The following is a 22,507-nucleotide window of genomic DNA, read 5'->3' on the forward strand; positions in this document are numbered from 1 at the left end:
GCTGAGCTGTAGTCCACAAACAGCATTCTCACATAGGTGTTCTTATTTTCCAGGTGGGAGAGAGCAGTGTGCAGGGTGAAGGCAATAGCGTCGTCTGTGGAACGGTTTCTGCGATATGCGAATTGTAGGGGATCCAGTGAGTCAGGCAGCACAGAGCAGATGTAGTCTCTGATGAGTTTCTCAAAGCATTTGCTGAAGATGGGTGTCAGAGCAATGGGCCTCCAGTCATTCAAGCATGTGATTTTATTTTTCTTTGGTATGGGCACAATGGTGGATTTTTTGAAGCATGCGGGAACCACAGACAGAGAGAGGGAAAGGTTAAAAATGTCTGTGAAAACCCCGGCCAGTTGGAATGCGCATGCTCGGAGCACACGGCCTGGGATGCCATCGGGACCCACAGCCTTGCGGATGTTCACCCGTCGGAAGGATCGGGTTACATCTGCGACAGAAAAGGAAAGTGCGCTCGCCTCTTCTGCTACAGCCGCGGGAGCGCGCTCTGTGTGGGCGGTGTTGTGAGCCTCGAAACGAGCATAAAAGTGATTAAGTTCGTCCGGTACAGAGGCGGCAATGTTCACAGTAGCTGGTTTATTCCCTCTGAAATCTGTGATGTTATTGATACCCTGCCACATGCTTCTTGCGTTGTTGGTTTTGAATTGTTCTTCAACTTTGTTTTTATATTGTCGTTTGGCAGCTTTGATTGATTTCCTGAGATCATAACTGGCTTGTTTGTGATCGTCAGAGTTTCCGGATTTAAAGGCAGATGTCCGCGCTGACAAGGCTGCTCGAACATCGCTGTTAATCCACGGTTTTTGGTTGGGGTAGATGCGGATTGTTTTTGTCGGTACTACATCCTCTACACACTTCCTGATGAAACACGTTACAGTATCTGAGTACGCCTCTATGTCGTCATCAGACGCTGCCCGGAACATGTCCCAGTCCACGTGATCAAAACAGTCCTGTAGTATAGCGTCTGATTGGTCCGACCAGCATTGAATTGTCCTGAGGGCGGGTGCTTCTCGTTTCAGTTTCTGCCTATAAGCAGGCAGGAGCAGAACGGAAGAGTGGTCCGATTTGCCGAAAGGTGGGCGGGGGAGCGATTTGTAGGCGTCCCGGAATGGAGAGTAGCAGTGATCAAGTACACGATCACCACGCGTGTTGATGGTGATGTGTTGGAAGTATTTTGGAGCTATTGTTCTGAAGTTGGCTTTGTTGAAGTCCCCCGTAACAATAAACGCTGCATCTGGGTACGCGGTTTCCTGCTCACTTATATTCCCGTACAGTTCCTTGAGTGCCTGGTCTGTGTTGGCTTGAGGGGGAATGTAAACAGCTGTGATTATGATCGCTGTAAATTCCCTCGGTAGCCAGAATGGTCGACACAGAAGCATATGAAATTCCAGATCAGGGGAGCAGGAGGATTTAATAGAGTGTAGGTTCCGTTCATCACACCACGAGTTGTTGATAAATAAACAGACGCCCCCACCTCTGCTTTTCCCTGTGAGCTCTTTCGTTCTGTCCGAGCGGTGCACGGAGAACCCCGTAAGCTCGATGGCTGAGTCTGGAACCACTGCAGACATCCAGGTTTCTGTGAGGCAAATAATGCAGCAGTCCCTTGTTTCCCGTTGGTATGAGATGCGTGCCCGCAGTTCACAGTTCAACTTAAAAGCAAGCACAATACAATAACATTGAGACAGGTAAATAGCAATATCAATATCCAAATCCAAAACAATTTCCCAGGTTAAAATATCCAGATATTAAAAGAGTAAAACAAAAGACCGGTGAGTAGCGGCAGCCAAAACGCTCCAATGTTCACTCAACCTGTAATTCAGTGATGGGTAGGTTTAGGTATATGTAAGGTGGGAGGAGTTGGATCTGGATTCTGCAATGACGACCATCTCAAACGTTCCTAAACATTAAAACTTTTTTGCGTTTATATTGTTTTACTACTTACACAATTATTTTAAGTAGATGTTTTTAGAAATAATTTAAAAAGTATTTAGTTACCACTTATAGTACATTTGAACTATCTTTTATACACTAGTTACACTCGTGTACTACAAGTGGTGACTAAATACAGAGATAGTATGTTAAAATAACATTTTAGTTTATATTCATGGTGTCCCAAAATAGCACAGATGAATACACTTAGTTGATCTTAAAAATAATTTTTAGTATATTAAGTACAAAATTAGTGCAGAGAAATAGAGCACTTTAAGTACATTATGGAAGTGTACTTTTTTTCACCTGGGCGGGTAAACCGCTATAGAGTTGATGTCGCTCTAGACTTAGAACTAGTGAATGCTGTTTACAGTTTTCACAGAAAGAGAATGATGTGCGCCAAATGAATCGCTGTAGAAATCTAATACTTTAATGTTTGCGGACGAAATAGCTCAACACAAGAGCAGAGGTTGGTAGAGTACCCAAAAACTGTACTCAAGTAAAAGTAAAAGTACTTCTAGAAATATTTACTCAAGTAAAAGTAATCGTCTGAATAGTTACTTGAGTAAGAGTAAAAAAGTGTTGGATAAAAAAACTACTCAAGTAGTTAGTTACTAGTTACTTTGGATCATATAGGTACTGAATATAGTCTATTTTTATTTAGATATATAGATTACATTTATGTAATGTGTATGTGTATACACACACACACACTGCCGTTCAAAATATATATATATATTTTAATGTAATTTATTTCAGTGATGCAAATCAGAATTTTCATCTGCCTTTACGCCAGTCTTCAGAGTCACATAATCCTTCAGAAATCATGTTGATTTATTATCAGTGCTGCTCTTTTTAGCTTTCTATTCATCAAAGAATACTGAACAAAATGTCACAGGTTCCAAATAATATTAAGCAGCAAAACTGTTTCCAACACTGGTAATAAATCGATATATTATAATGATTTCTGAAGGATCATATGACTCCGAAAACTGGAGTAAAAGCTGATGAAAATTCTGATTTGCATCACTGAATTTAATTATATTTTAAAGTAAATTAATTATGTATTATCCTATAACCTCTGACACTGAAACCTCTGAAAACGCCTCACATGACTGCTCTGAACATAACGAAACAAATGCATATTGACGGATCTTCTGTTCTGCAAAATGTAGCCTATATTTTTGCAAGTGTAAATATTGTAAAAATATGAATAGTAATTGTGTCTAGAACAGGCCGCTGCGCAGAGCTAACGCGGGTTCCGCGGGTGTTCATTTCATACTCTGTGACAGCTTATTTAATGTATAAATTATACATTGTATTTAATGTAAGGTACATGTACAACAAACTGGTAATGTCATAGTGGTATCATGGCCTATACCTGTCGAACAGTAGACAGCACACGCGGTGTTCATCTAATAAAGATCTATATAGCTCTAGCAAACAAGCCTTTGCAGATTTGCTTTCACCTGACTGTAGATCCAAAGCCATGTCTTCAGCGCTCTTGATGTTCTTAAACTCTCTGTTATCTGAGTGAGAACCGCTTCAGAGACTCAGCGCGTGGGCAGGGAACTGAACGAATCATTCAAACTGATTCGCGAACCGATTCACTGGTTTGCCAACTGGTTTGATAAAGCCTTTAAACAGAATCGACTCAAAAGAATGAATCATTCGCGAATGGGCATCGTTCATTGCCCAGAGAAAAGTAGACGGCGCGTTTGGAATAAACTGAAGCATTTTTAACTTGTATTGCATTAAGATGCAGTAACGAGAGGAGAGTCGCCCACAGTAACGAAGTAAAAGTACAGTTTTTTCTCTAAAAATATACTTGAGTAAGAGTAAAAGTACCCATTTTAAAATATACTCAAAGTATTAGTTACCCAAAAAATGTACTCAAGTAAATGTATCGAAGTAAATGTAATTCGTTACTACCCACCTCTGCACAAGAGCTAATGCAAACACAATGATGTGAAATAAATTATGTCAATCATGTATTAAAGAAGAGTGTCTTGATTAAGTGGTGGGATGATGGGCACAGAACAGTAACAAAACTCAGAGACATTTACAGTCACACACAGGTGTATTGTGCAAACTGTACTTCATAGGGATGTTTAGATAGCTATACAGTTGGGCAAAAAAGTATTTAGTCAGCCACCAATTGTGCAAGTTCTCCCACTTAAAAAGATGAGAGAGGCCTGTAATTTTCATCATAGGTACACTTCAACTTCAATTTTCTCTGGGGTTGAGATCTGGAGACTGGCTAGGCCACTCCAGGACCTTGAAATGCTTCTTATGAAGCCACTCATTCGTTGCCCGGGCGGTGTGTTTGGGATCATTGTCATGCTGAAAGACCCAGCCACGTTTCATCTTCAATGCCCTTGCTGATGGAAGGAGGTTTTCACTCAAAATCTCACGATACATGGCCCCATTCATTCTTTCCTTTACACGGATCAGTCGTCCTGGTCCCTTTGCAGAAAAACAGCCCCAAAGCATGATGTTTCCACCCCCATGCTTCACAGTAGGTATGGTGTTCTTTGGATGCAACTCAGCATTCTTTCTCCTCCAAACACGACGAGTTGAGTTTTTACCAAAAAGTTCTATTTTGATTTCATCTGACCATATGACATTCTCCCAATCCTCTTCTGGATCATCCAAATGCTCTCTAGCAAACTTCAGACGGGTCCGGACATGTACTGGCTTAAGCAGGGGGACACGTCTGGCACTGCAGGATTTGAGTCCCTGGCGGCGTAGTGTGTTACTGATGGTAGCCTTTGTTACTTTGGTCCCAGCTCTCTGCAGGTCATTCACTAGGTCCCCCCGTGTGGTTCTGGGATTTTTGCTCACCGTTCTTGTGATCATTTTGACCCCACGGGGTGAGATCTTGCGTGGAGCCCCAGATCGAGGGAGATTATCAGTGGTCTTGTATGTCTTTCATTTTCTAATAATTGCTCCCACAGTTGATTTCTTCACCCCGAGCTGCTTGCCTATTGCAGATTCAGTCTTCCCAGCCTGGTGCAGGTCTACAGTTTTGTTTCTGGTGTCCTTCGACAGCTCTTTGGTCTTGGCCATAGTGGAGTTTGGAGTGTGACTGTTTGAGGTTGTGGACAGGTGTCTTTTATACTGATAACGAGTTCAAACAGGTGCCATTAATGCAGGTAACGAGTGGAGGACAGAGGAGCCTCTTAAAGAAGAAGTTACAGGTCTGTGAGAGCCAGAAATCTTGCTTGTTTGTAGGTGACCAAATACTTATTTTACAGAGGAATTGACCAATTAATTCATTAAAAATCCTACAATGTGATTTCCTGGATTCTTTCCCCCCATTCTGTCTCTCATAGTTGAAGTGTACCTATGATGAAAATTACAGGCCTCTCATCTTTTTAAGTGGGAGAACTTGCACAATTGGTGGCTGACTAAATACTTTTTTGCCCAACTGTATAAGAATTGACGTTCACTTTTTCTTTTTTGGAAATATTTAACTTGCAGATCTCAATTTAAATGCTTCAGTTGGTATTCTATTCTATTTTATTCTGTCAGTTTGAATGCTTCAGTTTGTTTTGATATTACATTATATTATGTTAGGCCTATATTATAAACCTAATAAATAATTGGCCTTGATTTTTTTTATGGAGTCTCTTCTGCTTATTTAGGCTGTATTTATTCATTTTGATAAAAAATACAGAAAAAAACTGTAATATTGTGAAATATTATTGCAACTTCTAATATTTGTTTTTATATTTCAATATACTTTAAAATATAATTTATTCCTGTGAAGCAAAGATAATTTTTCAGCATCATTATTCCAGTCTTCAGTGTCACGGAATCCTTCAGAAATCATTCTAATATACTGATTTATTATCAATGTTGAAACTGTTGTTCTGCTTAATATTTTTTTGGAACCTGTGATACTTTTTTCTTTGATTCTTTGATTAATAAAAAGTTAAAAAGAACAACATTTATTCAAAATAGTAACATTTAACACATCCTTGATGAATAAAAGTATTAATTTCTTTAAAAAAAAGAAATAAAACATTTACTGACCACAAACTTTTGAATAGTTGTCACGGTTCTGTGTCAGAAGGACGACTGGAACGCAGAGTAACATCAACAGTCTTTATTAAATCCAAGACAATTCAAATAAAGGAACTCGGTAAATTCAACTCAGGAACGGGAGCAGACACAAGAACACAACATAGTAGACCCAACAAACACTAACTGAACGGACTGGGGCTTATAAACACAGGACAATCAGGGAAACAGGTGCAATGGAATGAATTAATTAACCAAGGGAGAAACTGGGACACGGAGCACATGGGGAGGGAAAACACAACAAAAACAGTCCAGGGGCAGTGCAGGACAGGGACAAGGAAGGCCTCCAGGGGGCCATGGCGGAACATGCAAGCCAGGGAGATGACGGGAGGAACCAAGGTAGACCAGATGGAGAGAGGAGGGACTTGGAGCATGCAGCGCCAGATGGCCGTGGTGGAGCTAGAGCAACAGAGGCCTGAGGAAGTGCCGAAGGGATGGACGAGATGGGCCATGGCAGAGAGGAGGGAGCTAGGAGCCATGGTGGAGCAGACGGGTCAACGGGCTGAGACGGAGGATACTCAGACCACGGCACCGCTGGAGGATGGTAGCTCCGCGGAGCTCGCACCGTATAGATGTTGGGCTGAGGGCGAGCAGAGGGGCTACCAGACGACAGCGGAGTGGGAGGCCGGGCATTTGTGAGTCTCCGGGCTTTCAGGGCTGAACTCAGGAACGGGAGCCTTCTATGGGCTGCACGGGGAAACAGGAGCCCTCACTGGGCTTAACTCAGGATTAGGAGCCCTCTCTAGGCTTAACTCAGGAACGGGAACCCTCTCTTCTTCGGTGTGGCACAGTCGGCGCACCATACTCAGCAAACTCACACTGTCCGTGGTTTTCTCCCTCGTGGCGGGCATTGTAGCCGGCTTTCGCACCTGGTTTGATGATCCGTGAGGCTCTGGCTCCGTGGTGATCCTCAGCTCTGTCGCACTTCTGGGCGATGGCTCGTCGGTCGCGACGGACTCTGGCTCTCCATCAGCGGTGGGCTCGGGCTCACGCTCCGCACAGCGGGGAGATGGTGAGCTGGGCACTGGGTCTGGCCGTGTTCCAGATAGGGGATAAACGCTCTCCTGGGAGGTCTAGGAGGTCGATGGGGCGGTAGTAGTTTGCCCCGATCCAGAACAGTGAGTTCAGCGCAAGGCAAGCTGGCTGAACTCAACCGCATACTCCAAAAGAGCGAGGTCTTTGTGGGTTAAGGCGGTAAACTTGATGGCGAGGGAATTCATGGGAACACACAACAGAAACAAAAAACACTGGGAGGGTAGACACATAAATAAACTGTATTTGGACGGGTCTTATGTCATGGTTCTGTGTCGGAAGGACGACGGGAACGCAGAGTAACATCAACAGTCTTTATTAAATCCAAGACACAGGTAAATCCAACTCAGGAACAGGAGCCTCATGTATGTTGCATACGCACAAAATGGACATAGAAATGTGTGTACGCTGTTTATCTACACATATCTGGATTTATAAAAAAAAAAACTTGGTGTAGATATGTGCTCACCATACGGATGCTCTTGACTGTGTGTAGCACTCTTTTTCCTGGAGTAATGAAGTAAACAATGATGTTAAACAGTTTTAATTTCGATATACACATTTACATGAAATATTCCACTCTCATCAATGGAGATAAGCACTGAAATTACATAAAGTCATTACACAGAAGTTAAACCAAAATTATATTAATTTAGTCATATTTGTAGTTGATATGAATTCATATATTTAAACTAAACTGAGGATCTCATGTTATGAGATTTTTTTTAGTGAGAACAATGATCAATGATGCAGACTTACTTCAATATTATGGCAGACACTGCTGGATTTGGTGGTCGAACGGTCCATTGTCCGGTTTGAATAATAGCTACTGTACAACCGCAGCTGCATAGATGTGTTGATGTCGTGTGAAGGCATCTCCACAACATTATGAAAAATACCACTGTATTTGAAGGATAAAACTTGGGGGGTGGTTTCCTTTTTTTTTTTTTCTCTTTACTTTACATTATAATTTGTCTTCCTGGTGTAGCCTATATGGCAGTTTGTAAATAATATTTTCACACATCTCTTTTACATAGAAGGACAGTTTAATGTCACTAAAGTTAAATGCCTACCATAATATCAGTCCATATAACACTGCTGTGCTCTACGACTTGGAATGTGCAGAATGTGGACGGTTTTTATTGTGCCTTTCAATTTCTTGACGAGATATAATTTTTTATATGATGAAGAATTTTATGATGAAGAAAAATACAGTAAACTGTAATATGTGAAATATATAAAGTTACAATTTAGAATATATGTTTATCCATAAGGAAGGTGACACCAGTGACAATTTTCAGTTTTCAAAAAATGTGTGCTGAAAGGTATCAAATCACATGTTGGTATACTCACTAAATGAAGTAGTTTAATAATTTGTGTTATAGTTTTTTTTTTTTTTTTTTTTTACAATTCCCTAACAATAAATAGGTCAAACCAGTCATGTCAACTAAAAGCTTCATATTTTTATCTATAGTTCTACATTGTAATTTCCTATCCTGTCTGAGCACTGGTTATCCAGATTTGGTGATCCTGAAAAGTTCCTATCCGGATCAGATTAATCCAATCCGATGTTGCTTTGAAAAACTGGCTCGAAAGTAAGATGGATTACGTGATCACGGATCGCAAAAAAAAGGATTACTAAATCCGGATCAATTTTATCCGGATTAAACCTTTTGAAAAACCGGGCCCAGGGGACCACTGTTTTCATTATATATTTTATAATATTTATTCAGCATTTTGTTTTATTATGCCATTTATATCATATATTTGATAGTTATGAATACATTATTGTATTTTAAAAGGTAGAAAAACCTGTTTTTGACCTCAACATTAAGCACTTTCCTTGGAAACTTTGCTTGGAATTCTTTATAATTCATTAAAAAGCAAATATTGCCACATTGATGACTCAAGAAGGTGTAATTGTTCAAATAACATATCGTTTCATTTTAAATATAAAGAAACTGTAACCCTAAAGTGTTTTTCAAGTGTAATATCTCTGTAAAGGCTAGGGACAGAAAAATAGACATTTCCATAGAATGACCCAGCAACCGCTTACAAACCACCCCAATCATCCTAGCAACTGCATAGCAACAACCTTTTGTTAACTGACTCGATGTGTCTCTGTGTTTTCTAGTGTGGATCATGGAGGAGAATCCAGGATTACAGCAGGACTACAGAAATGTACGTCTACACACACATACACACACTCACACACACACACACACGTTGGTTTTTGTGGTTTATGGGGACTCTCCATAGGCGTAATGGTTTTTATACTGAACAAACTGTGTGTGCTATTGCCCTACACCAACCCTACACCTAAACTTAGCCCTCACAGGAGACTTTGTGCATTTTTAGATTTTCAAAAAAACACCATTTAGTATGTTTTAAGCCTTTTGAATTACGGGACATAGGCAGTGTCCTCATAAACCACCTTCATATTGTAATACCTCTGTCATACCCATGTCATTATACAAATTTGTGTCCTCATAAACCACATAAACATGCACACACACACACACAGCTGTACTGATTGTTGTGTTATAAATGTCTCTGTTTGGATCCAGTGAGAGAAAACAGACCACTGAACACAAGCACACAGCCAACTCATTCTGTCTGATGAGAACAGAAAAGTGGCAAACAGAGAGTCTCATTCGTATCCTGATCATCCAGACAGATTTGATATGTATTATCAGGTGTGGTGTAGAGAGAGTGTGTGGACCACTTATCTATTATAGATTCTGGGAGTCTACTCCATGCCACGTTGGATTCTGCTATGTTTTTGTCATGGTGCACACACGAGGAGGACACAGGAACACGCAGATGAGGATGTAACTCAAAATATAGTCTTTACTGATAACATCAAGGCAGGGCAAGACACAGACAGGAACACCGGGGAGTAACGAGTAGACCAGACCAAATCTAACTGAACAGACAGGACTATAAATACACAGGTAAATCATAGATAACGAGACAAACACAGCTGGACAAGAATTAACTAATGATTACATTTAACAAGGACAGGAAACAAACCAAATATGGACACAAGAGGCAGGAACATATGACACACACACGACAGAGGACTGACAGTTTTATGTCACGCTCAGGAGCGCACAGTGTAAACACACACAAATCACCACAGAAACGCGATCTTAAATAGAATAATAGAAACATTAAATAATATCAACGTCTATATTCACTATATTATCCAGTCTCCGCGGTAGCTCCCGTGACCTAAATTCCCAGAATGCATTGCCGCTGTGACGACACATTCCCAGACACTATAGAGAACTGGCTCATGCCGTCATGAAAGTGAAGCCGCCACGCCGCTATATTGGTATTCCCCACTATTCCCGTACATTCCATTGAATTGATAGGAAATCGTCCAAATTTTATGAGAAAACATCAGTGTTTGGCAGTAGTGACGCTACAAGTGGTGATGCTACTAGTTTAACTACATTTCTCAGTAGCGTGGTGGTAGCGTCGCTGCTTTCTGAATCAAATAGGTTTTCAGAAGCGAAGCTCTATTTTTGATCAAGTAGCGTCAACAAAAGCTAACGTTACATTTTCCAAAGCATTTCTGAAACTCAAGCTCAAATCAGAAATACAGCTTAGGATCACTGATCCTGGATCAGTAAGTGACGCCACCGCCACTAAAGCTCGTAACTCCATTGGCTCCTCAAACTGTCAGTCAAACTTCATTATTCCTCCCGCCTCTCTCGTCAATGAAGTATGGTGCATAGTTTGGAGCATCTCAGATTGTTTGCTGTCTGAATGTAAATAACGAACTGTTGATTGAATGAGTACAATGTTTTCTTTAGCCTTCATAAATATAGAGATTCTTGATTAATGTTTTTTTTTTTTTTAAGGAGCAGAGAAGAGTGTCTTAGTCTATCATTTGTTGTCGAGTCACAGCCAAATAGCTTGTGTAAAGCGCTGAATCTTTTATAATATGATATTATGGCCAAATAACAGAAAAAACTGAGTGCCCACATAGTGACAGAAAACTGTATAACCTGCTGCAAGTTCATGAAAACATTAATGCGATGCACGTACTGCCTCTGATGTGGTGGTAATGACGGGGAAAAAACATTCGCTGGTCAAAAACTTCAAGTTCAAGTTGAGCTTTAATGTCATTCCGCTACATGGGGACATACAGTGGAACGAAATGTCGTGCCTCGCAGGACCACGGTGCTACATAAATACAGACATACAACAATGAAGTAAAAAACACTATAAACCTATACACAACTAACCTACTGACAGATTTTAACGAAGTATACTATATATAAGTATTTACCCTATACAAACTAAAAAATATAAGATAAAAAATACAAACTATACGAATGCTTCACAAATACTGTACATGTGCAAGGAGAAACATTTTGAGTCAAGCAGCTGGTTGGGGAACAGTGCAGGATGATTTGTAGAGTAACCTATACTGCATTCAAACGGAGACAGGCCCGTAGATGACACTGGTAACGAATTGTGGGCGTACTCCACCATTGACAGTTGTTGGCTCCATGAGGAAGGATTCTTGGAGACCAGACATCGCAACGCTCTCTCCAAATCCTGGTTGGCCCTCTCAGTTTGACCATTGCTCTGGGGATGAAACCCTGAGGACAGACTAACAGTAGCACCCAGCAACTTACAAAACTCTCGCCAAAATTTGGACACAAATTGGGGACCTCTGTCGGAAACCACGTCCGTCGGGAGGCCATGTAACCGAAAGACGTGGTCAACGACTGTTACCGCTGTCTCCTTGGCTGAGGGTAATTTGGGCAAGGGAATAAAGTGGGCCGCCTTTGAGAATCGGTCCACCACGGTTAAAACTACCGTGTTACCCTGAGAGGGTGGGAGGGCGGTGACAAAATCTAGAGCGATATGGGACCAGGGTCTCGAAGGGACCGGCAGCGGTTGAAGGAGCCCATCTGGGGGTCTATTGGAAGTCTTACCAGTGGCACAAACTGAGCAAGCCAAAACAAAACTGTGAACATCACGAGCCATAAGTGGCCACCAAAATCGTTGCTTGACTAAAGATGTAGTGCGACTGACTCCTGGATGACCAGCCACATTGGAACAATGACCCCACTGAATAACGTTGGACCGTAATCCCTCCGGCACAAATAACCGGTTCGGTGGGCAGCCGACCGGAGGCGTTACCCCTTGTAAGGCTGTTTTGACCTTCGATTCGACCTCCCATGTGAGTGTGGAGACAATTAGTGTCTCTGGAAAAATGCACTCGGGAGTAGACGGGCGATCGGAATAGTCAAAAATACGTGATAAGGAATCGGGTTTGATGTTCTTGGAACCCGGGCGGTACGAGAGAGTGAAATCAAAACGTCCGAAAAAAAGTGCCCACCGAGCCTGCCTGGAGTTCAATCTTTTGGCAGTTCTAATGTATTCCAAGTTCTTATGATCGGTCCATACGATAAAAGGTACCCCCGACCCTTCTAATCAGTGACGCCATTCCTCCAATGCTAACTTGACTGCCAACAACTCTCGGTTACCAATGTCATAATTACTCTCGGCAGGGGACAAACGTCGTCCGCCGGAGAGCGCTGGGATAGCACTGCACCTACCCCCACCTCTGACGCATCGACCTCCACCACGAACTGACGTGATGGATCAGGGGTGACTAAGATGGGGGCTGAAACAAAGCGGCCCTTCAGTTTGGCAAACGCAGCCTCAGCTGCGTTTGACCACCTGAACGTAGTCCTGGGGGAGGTCAAGGCGGTCAGAGGCGCGGCTAGTTGGCTGAAATTGCGAATAAAACGCCGGTAGAAGTTGGCGAAGCCCAGAAACCTCTGTAGGGCCTTACGGGAATCTGGACTTGGCCACTCCACCACAGCCTTAACCTTGTCAGGATCCATGCGCACTCCCTCGGACGACACAATGTACCCTAGAAAAGGAACAGACTGTGCATGAAAAGCGCATTTCTCCTCCTTGACAAAAAGCCCATTCTCTAGCAGCCTCTGAAGCACTCGCCGGACGTGCTGCACATGTTCCTGGAGAGATGAAGAAAAAATCAGTATGTCATCCAGGTAAACATATATGAACTGATCTACCATATCTCGCAGCACGTCATTGACGAGTGCCTGGAAGACCGCTGGGGAGTTGGACAGCCCGAAGGGCATGACCAAGTATTCAAAGTGCCCCCTAGGGGTGTTAAAAGCAGTCTTCCACTCATCCCCCTTCCTAATGCTGACCAAATTATAAGCATTACGTAAATCCAATTTCGTGAAAATAGACGCTCCCTGCAATCTCTCGAAGGCTGAAGACATTAACGGCAAAGGATAAGTATTCTTTACCGTGATGTTGTTCAGTCTCCGGTAATCAATACAAGGTCGCAGGGATCCGTCCTTCTTCCCCACAAAAAAGAACCCCGCCCCCGCTGGAGAAGAGGAGGGGCGGATGAACCCCGCTGCTAGAGAATCAGAAATATATTTCTCCATAGCTTCTCTCTCTGGAACAGAAAGTGAATATAAGTAGGCGGAGACGTACCTGGCAGTAACTCTATAGCACAGTCATAGGGACGATGTGGAGGGAGAGAAGCAGCACGAGACTTACTGAACACCTCCTTCAGGTCTAGATACTCTGTGGGCACGTTAGACAAATCCACTGCCTCCTCCTGTGACACAGAAACAGAGACAGACGGACAAGCAGACACAAGACAGGATTCATAACATTTCTTGCTCCACTCAGACACAGATTTCAGCTGCCAGTCAACTCTGGGGTTATGTTCGGTGAGCCAGGGGTGACCTAAAACAATAGGTGCGAGGGGGGAGTCCAGGATGTAAAAGGAGATGGTCTCAGTGTGGTTACCGGATACAGTGAGTGTGATGGGTTCGGTGGTAAAAGAAATGATGGGCAAGGTCTGGCCATTGAGAGCGTGGACTGCTATGGTGTGGGTGAGGGGTAGGAGGGGAACTTGAATGCTGTGTGCAAATCTGTTGTCCATAAAGTTCCCCTCTGCCCCAGAGTCCAGAAGGGCGTGGCAGTCGTGAGAGTGGGCTGACCATCTTAGTCTTACCGGAAGGAGTGTGGAGGTCGATCTAGATGAAGTCCTTTCCGCGGAGATCCCACCCGACAGTAGCCTCAGACTTCCTGCTGGGCTTGCCCCCTTAACCGGACAGTCATGGGCGAAATGTCCCGCCGTACCGCAGTACAGGCACAAGCCCTGGGATCTCCGCCTCTCCCTCTCCTCCCGAGAAAGCCGAGCTCGCCCAACCTGCATGGGTTCGGGATCGTAGACGGGACTGACCGCGTCTTTGTCGCTGGCTCGCGGTGTAGACGTTTCCCCTGGAGGCCGAGTGGGTGGCCTCCGCCGCTCCACCCGAGAGAGTCGGGAGTCTACACGCAGAGCCAGATCGACAAGCCCGTTCAGGGTGGGGGGCAGGTCCAGGGCATAGATCTCATTCTGGACGCGATCAGCCAGCCCATGCAGGAATATATCCCACTGCGCCTCCTCGTTCCACTGACACTCCGCCGCCAAGGTCCTGAACTCGATGGAGTAGTCGGAGGTGGATCTCTCCCCCTGTTTGAGATCCGCCAGGATCCGCGCGGCCTCTTTCCCTGCAACCGCGCGGTCGAAAACTCTCCTCATCTCGGCAGCGAGTAGCTGAAACGAGGCGCAGCATGGATCCCGGTTCTCCCACACCGCTGTTCCCCATAGCGCTGCTCTCCCAGTCAGAAGGGTGAGCACAAATGCCACCTTGATCTGCTCGTTGGCAAAGGTCCTCGGCTGTAATGAAAAGTGCATAGCACAACGAGTCAGAAATGCGCGACAAAAGTTTGGCTCACCGTCGTATGCCTCCGGCACAGGTAGGCGGGGCTCTGACTGGGAGACATAGTCCGGTGGTACGAGGGAAGCTGGCGGTGTGGGTGGCGCAGCGGGAATCTGCCGATGTTGAACTTGCTGGGTGAGCTCGGACACCTGCGCCACCAGAGCTCGAATAGCCTGCCCAGACTCCTTCAAGCTATTCTCCTGGGCATCCATCCGAGAGACGCTGGCTCGAACGAATTCCTCCCACGGAAAAAAGGCTGCACTTGCTGCTTCCATTAATGGTCAGATCGTTCTGTCACGGCAAAGCAAAGACAGGAAGCAAGGATGCAAGCAGCCAGTTTATTGGGGAGGATATAGACGAAGACACAAAGTACAGCTCGATCTCCCGGATGGGTAGGTGACTCAGAGACAAGACGGTCAGCGTGAGATGCAGATGTGAAGGTAATCCGATGAGGGGGTGATCCAGCTGAGGTAATCCAAGGTGAAGACAAGACACAGACCAGGAACCAGGAGAAACACGGAAGACACTCGGACGACATCAAACAACGATCTGACAAACAGGAAAGAGAGCGATGAGACTTTATAGAGCGGTGAATTGACAGCAGCTGGTGCGGGAAGTGAGATCAGCTGGCGCGCTGATGAGCGATGACGTAACTCACGCCCACACACACACATACAAACACCAATACACGAGACATGAAGAACACAGTGAATTCATGAACCGTGACAACGATGCTGTTGGTTTTGCTGGAGCATCGTGTAAGGAAAATGTCCAGGATGGAGGGGAGAGGGGCACCGATGATCTTTGCAGCTGTGTTCACTGTCCGCTGGAGGGTCTTGCGGTCAACGGAGTTTCTTCTGAAGTCCATCACAACCTCCTTTGTCTTCTCCACATTGAGGGACAGATTGTTAGTGCCACACCATTCAGCCAGCTGTGCCACTTCCTCTCTGTAGTGCGTTTCATCGTTGTTGCTGATGAGACCTACCACTGTTGTGTCATCAGCAAACTTGATGATGTGGTTGGAGCTGAACTTGGCAGTGCAGTCGTGGGTCAGCAGTGTGAAGAGCAGCGGGCTGAGCACACAGCCTTGTGGGGCCCCTGTGCTCAGTGTGGTAGTGCTCGAGGTGTTGTAGCCGACACGGACTGACTGAGGTCTTCCGGTTAGAAAGTCCAGGATCCAATTACAAAGGGAATTGTTAAGGCCCAGCAGGTTTAGTTTATTTATGAGCTGTTGTGGGATTATTGTGTTGAATGCCGAGCTAAAGTCAATGAACAGCATTCTAACATAGGAGTCTTCATTTTCTAGGTGGGTAAGAGCCAGGTGGAGGCTGGAGGAAACTGCATCGTCCGTAGAGCGGTTTGGACGGTATGCAAACTGGAGCGGGTCGAGTGTGTTGGGGAGGCTGGTTTTGATGTTGTGCATGACTAACCTCTCAAAGCACTTCATCATGATTGGAGTCAGTGCTATGGGACGGTAGTCATTTAGATTAGATTAGATTCAACGTTATTGTCATTATGCAGAGTACAAGTACAGAGCTAATGAAATGCAGTTAGCATCTAACCAGAAGTGCAAGAATATAGTGTTTTATATACATATAAGTGCAGAGTAAATGAAGATATGATTTACAGAATATACAGTTGAATTGCTATATACAGTATCGAGCAGAGTATATACAGAATATAAATAGGAATGCAATGTAGGGATTGTATGTACATTATGAACAGAGCAATGTGGGATTATATATACACATTATGAACAGCAGAGACGTGAGAACAGTGGTAATAAATAAATAAATACAGCTGGATGAGTGTGTGCAAGTATTGATAGAACAATGTATTCTATGCAAAATAACAGTAGTGCAATATTTTATAGAAATAGTTTACTGTGCTTTGTACAGTAACAACTTTAGACAGTTTATATTGTAATAACTTTAACAATGTGCAGTCTGTGCAAAATATGAGTAGTGCAAATGCATGTGTGTAAAGTACTGTGACCAGTGCAGTAATAAGCAGGTGCAGGTTAGATTGGTGGTGTGGCGTTCAGAAGTGTCACAGCTTCGGGGAAGAAGCTCTTCCTGAGCCTACTAGTGCGAGAGCGTAGGCACCTGTAACGCCTGCCGGGTGGAAGGAGGGTGAAAAGTCCATGGTTAGGGTGAGAGGCATCCTTGATGATGTTTCTTGCCCTGCCCAGGCAGCGCTTATAATAAATGTTCTCAATGGAAGTTAACTGGGTGCCGGTGATCCGTTGAGCAGTTTTCACCACCTGCTGGAGTGCTTTGCGGTCAGATGCGGAGCAATTGCTGTACCATAATGAGATGCAGTTCGTGAGTATGCTCTCAATGGTACAGCGGTAGAATTCCACAAGGATCCTGGGATTCAGGTGAACTTTCTTAAGGCTCCTTAAGAAGTAAAGGCGCTGCTGTGCCTTTTTGACCAGAGTGGAGGTGTTATGGGACCAGGTGAGGTCATCAGAGATGTGGATGCCAAGGAACTTGAAACTCGACACACGCTCCACTACAGCTCCGTTTATGTAGATGGGTGTGTGTGCATGACTCCTAGTCCGCCTGAAGTCCACAATGATCTCCTTTGTCTTCTGGGTGTTTAGTTCTAGATTGTTGGTGGCACACCACACAGCCAGGTGCTGCACCTCATCCCTGTAGGCTGATTCATCGTCATCCTTGATCAGACCTACCACCGTGGTGTCATCTGCAAATTTGATTATGGTGTTGGAGCCATAAACAGGAACACAGTCATGGGTGAAGAGGGAGTACAGGAGAGGGCTCAGTACGCAGCCCTGTGGCACGCCGGTGTTTTCAAGATTCAAGATTCAAGAGTTTTATTTGTCACATACACAATTATACAGGGTATAACCAGCAGTGAAATGTAGGTCAGGTCCGCTCCAAGGACAGTGCAATTATATAATTATTATATAAAACGGTGTTCAGGGTGATGATGGAGAAGGAGAGGTTATCTAACTTAACGGACTGAGGTCTGTTAGTCAGAAAATCTAGAATCCAATTGCAGATGGGTGTGCTGATTCCAAGCTGGCTGAGCTTGGAGATCAGCTTGGAGGGGATTACAGTATTAAATGCAGAACTGAAATCTATGAACAGCATTCTCACATGTGTGTTTTGACTGTCCAGGTGGGTGAGGGCAGAGTGAAGTGCTGTTGAGATGGCGTCCTCTGTTGACCTATTGTGGCGATAGGCAAATTGGAATGGGTCTAGTGTAGCAGGGAGACAGGATTTTAAGTGGGATGCAACCAGTTTGTCAAAACACTTGGCAATGATGGGGGTGAGTGCAACAGGACGGAAGTCGTTAGGGACCGAGGCAGTGGAGTGTTTCGGTACTGGTACGATGGTGGAGGTTTTGAAGATAGTGGGGACAGTTGTTTGGGCCAGGGACAGATTGAAAATGTCCGTGAAGACCTCAGCTAGCTGCTCCGCACAGGCTTTAAGCACACGACCAGGTATTCCGTCAGGGCCAGCTGCCTTCCGTGCATTCACCTTACGCAGAGTGGAGTAAACATCTGATGTGGAGAGTGTGAGAGGCAGTTCACTGGGTTGATGCTCAGCTTTGAGTGAGATCTCATTATTTTGATCAAAATGAGCATAAAAGTGGTTGAGCTCGTCTGGGAGGGAGGCAGAGCTGGAGGGGGGCACAGAGTTAGGTGGTTTGTAATCTGTGATAGATTGTATGCCTTGCCACATACGCCGGGGGTCTGAAGAATTGAAGTGATCTTCAATCTTCTGTTTGTGTGTGAGTTTGGCCTGGCAGATACCCTTCCTCAGGTTGGCTCTGGCTGAGCTGTAAGCCTCCTGGTCTCCAGACCTGAAGGCTGCATCTCTTGCTTTGAGCAGGAGGCGAACCTCTCTGTTCATCCAGGGCTTCTGATTGGGGAAAATTTTTATTTTTTTGTGTGTGGTCACTCTGCTCACACAACTGTTGATGTGCTCCAGGACAGAGTTGGTATAAATGTCAATGTTAATCTGAGAGTTTGTGGTGGCCTGGGCAGCAAACTCACTCCAGTCTGTGTGCTGGAATTGATGTTGAAGAGTGGAGTCAGCACCTTCCAGCCAGATTTTAACAGTCCTTATTGTAGGTTTCACACGTTTGATGACTGGGGTATACTTGGGGAGCAGGAACAAAGAGAGGTGATCAGACTGACCCAGGTGGGGGAGGGGTGTGACTTTATAGGCATCACTCACATTAGTATAAACGTGGCCCAATGTTTTATGTCCCCTTGTAGTGCAGGAGACATTTTGATGAAATTTAGGGAGAACAGATCTAAAAGTGCAGTGATTGAAGTCCCCAGCAACGATAAAGGCTCCATCCGGGTGCAGGGTTTGTAATTTGCTAATAGCAGCACAAAGTTCTTTCATAGCCACGTTAGCATTAGCGTCCGGAGGTACATAAACTGCAGCAGCAACAATGCAAGTAAACTCACGTGGTAGATAGAATGGCCTGCACTTGATAATCAGGAACTCCAGCTCAGCAGAGCAGTAGGTATCAACAATGACAGTCTTTACACCATGATGTCTTTACACAGAGTCTTTACACCATGATTTAGACAGGACACAAGTGATTTCTTTGGTACCGGTATGATTGTTGTGGATTTGAGACATGTGGGGACGACTGCCTGGCTCAGCGAGGTGTTGAAGATATCTGTAAGCACATCTGTCAGCTGTGCAGCACAGTCTCCCAGAACACGGCCAGGTATGTTGTCAGGACCCGCAGCCTTGCGTGGGTTAATCCTAGATAGGGTCTTCCTTACGTCGGCTGGAGACAGACAGAGCGCCCTGTCGTTGGGAGGTGTGGGCAGTTTTTGTGCAGGTGTGTCATTCTGCATTTCAAACCGTGAATAAAAGTGGTTGAGTGCATCGGGGAGGGATGTGTCCTCATTACAGGCCTGTGGCGGGGGCTTGTAGTCAGTGATTGTCTGAATGGCTTGCCACAGGCTACGTGTGTCTCTGCTGTCTGTGAAGTGATTGTTGATTTTTTGAGCGTATGACCGTTTTGCATTTTTGATGCCACAGGACAGACTGGCTCTTGCTGTTTTGAGGGGTGCTTTATCTCCTGATCTGAATGCTTCATCTCTGGTCTTAGCAGCCCATGAACCTCTGCTGTCATCCATGGCTTCTGGTTTGCACGTGTGGTGATGGTCTTGGTGACTGTCACATCATCAGTGCACTTTTTGATGTAAGCAGTCACAGTTTCAGTGTACTCATGCAGGTCTGTGTGGTTGTTGTAGGTGGCTGCCTCTTTAAACATGTTCCAGTCTGTGTCCTGGAAGCAGTCCTGCTGTGCTGAGGTGGCATTGTCTGGCCATACTGTTATCTGCTTTTGAACCAGTTTGGCGAGTTTGAGAAGTGGTCTATATGCTGGGATTAGCATAACAGTGATGTGGTCCGAGTACCCGAGGTGGGGGCGGGGTACAGCCTTGTAAGAGTTCTTTACTGTTGTGTAAACAAAGTCCAGTGTGTTGTTTCCCCTTGTTGCAAAGTTCACATGTTGGTAGAACTTTGGCAAAACTGTCTTTAAGTTTGCGTGGTTGAAGTCACCAGCTATGATGAAAAAGCCGTCGACGTTATTTGTTTGTTGTTCGCTGATGGCGCTATACACTTCACGAAGCGCGTCCTTAGCATTTGCACACGGGGGTATGTAAACTGCAACAATAACAATGACCGTGAACTCCCGCGGCAGATAGAACGGTCGACACTTCACAAACATAAACTCCACCAGAGATGAACAGTGTTTTCAGTGCAGCATTGTTACACCAGTCTTTGTTGATATACACACACAAGCCACCTCCGCGGGTCTTACCAGAGAGTGATGAATCTCTATCCGCTCGGTAGCTGGTTAGCCCGTGCTGCTGAATGGCGGAGTCCGGGATGTTGTCGTTTAGCCATGTTTTCCAGAGAGCTAACGTTTGAGAGCATGAGTGTTGGAAGAGCCGGTCTTGTGGGGTTAGCTCTTAGCCTAGCTCGTATACCTCCGCGCTTACCGCGTTTCCGTCCTCTCTCACACCGCTTGCGACGCTGCCTTGTGCGGGTAGCATCAGTAGGCGAGGCCGCAGTCTCAAGGTCCGGCTCCAGCAGTAAACAAAGGCCTCGTAGCTTCTTAGTAGCCGCCAGCGAGAGTTGTTGTTTGTATGCGTTGCCGATATCCAAAAGACTTTGGCGATCATAGATGAGTTGTGGGGTGATTTCCTTATGAGTTAGCGGTAAACTGACACTATTTGGAGACGAACAGACGACATTAAAAGACATAAAAGCACCGTCTTTGGGACCCGGAGTAGCCACTGCGTCTGATCGCGCCGCCATCTTGGATCTTCATATTTGAACTTGATTTTGGAGCAACGACGCAAATAAATGTAGACTATCTGTATAGGCCTATACATTTATATGGTAACACTATAAAATAAGATTTCATTAATGTATTAACTAACATGAGAGAACAATGAACAATATTGAGGGTTGGCACCACAGATTAGATTAGATTAGATTAGATTCAACTTTATTGTCACTGTGCAGAGTACAAGTACAGAGCCAATGAAATGCAGTTAGCATCTAACCAGAAGTGCAAATAACAGGTTTATAAATAGCTAAATAAAAAAAATTTGTATATACATTGTTTTATGACATATAGTGTAAGTTATGAGGTAGATGGGGAGAGACTAGCTCAGTGCAAATGACTGTACATACGATTTAGGTTGTAAGGAAATATAAACAGAAGGTGCATTATAAAGAGAGGTATGTAAGTAGCATATGTATGGCCAATGACCTTCACGGCATCCGGAGGTAGAAATGTGCAAGGGAATGTGCAAATATCAGGAATGTGCAAATAGCAGGAAATAAAAAACATTGTGAGTGAGGAGTGCAGACAGGTTGTTGAACAGTGCAGTTTTTTTTTTTTTTTTTTTTAAACCATTAGGTGGTCCATCTTGGGTGTAGTGTTCAGCGCCTGAGATTGGAGTTCAGTAGGCTGACAGCTGAGGGAAAGAAACTGTTCCTGAGTCTGTTGGTGCGACAGCGAAGACTCCTATAACGTCTCCCAGATGGGAGAGGAGTGAACAGTTTGTGACTGGGGTGAGAGGAGTCTTTGATGATACTTTTTGCTCTCCTTAGGCAGCGTTTGTGGTAAATGTCTTTGATGGAGGGTAGCACGACACCAGTGGTGTATTGGGCAGTTTTTACCACCCGCTGGAGGGCTTTCTGGTCCGAAACAGTGCAGTTGCCGTACCACACTGTGATGCAGTTTGTGAGTATGCTTTCAACAGTGCAACGGTAAAAGTTCAGCAGGATGTGGGGGGACAGGTGAGCTTCCCTTAATTTCCTAAGGAAGTAAAGGCGCTGTCGTGCCTTTTTGATCAGGGTGGAGGTATTGAGGGTCCAGGAGAGATCCTCAGAGAGATGGACACCAAGAAACTTGAAGCTCGCCACGCGCTCCACTTCAGCCCCATCAATGTAGATGGGAGTGTGTGTGTGGTCCTTCTTAGTCCGCCGGTGGTCTACAATCAGCTCTTTGGTCTTCTGGGTGTTGAGTGCAAGGTTGTTGTTGGCACACCACATTGCTAGATGCTGGACCTCATCCCTGTAGGCTGTCTCATCATTGTCGCTGATCAGGCCTACCACCGTGGTGTCATCTGCAAACTTGATTATAGAGTT

General features: G+C 44.7%; 1 protein-coding gene across 1 annotated transcript in view; it reads left to right on the forward strand.

Moving 5' to 3' along the window:
• LOC306861601 (NACHT, LRR and PYD domains-containing protein 3-like) overlaps positions 1 to 22,507 on the forward strand; it is a 149,951-nt gene that overhangs the window by 86,667 nt on the left and 40,777 nt on the right. Inside the window, exon 9 of the mRNA XM_079403973.1 lies at positions 9,188 to 9,234. Coding sequence (XP_079260099.1) covers positions 9,188 to 9,234 — 47 coding nt within the window. The remainder of the gene's footprint in view (positions 1 to 9,187; positions 9,235 to 22,507) is intronic.

Source organism: Barbus barbus (assembly GCF_936440315.1).
Source record: "Barbus barbus genome assembly, chromosome: 42".
NCBI classification, from domain to species: Eukaryota; Metazoa; Chordata; class Actinopteri; order Cypriniformes; family Cyprinidae; genus Barbus; species Barbus barbus.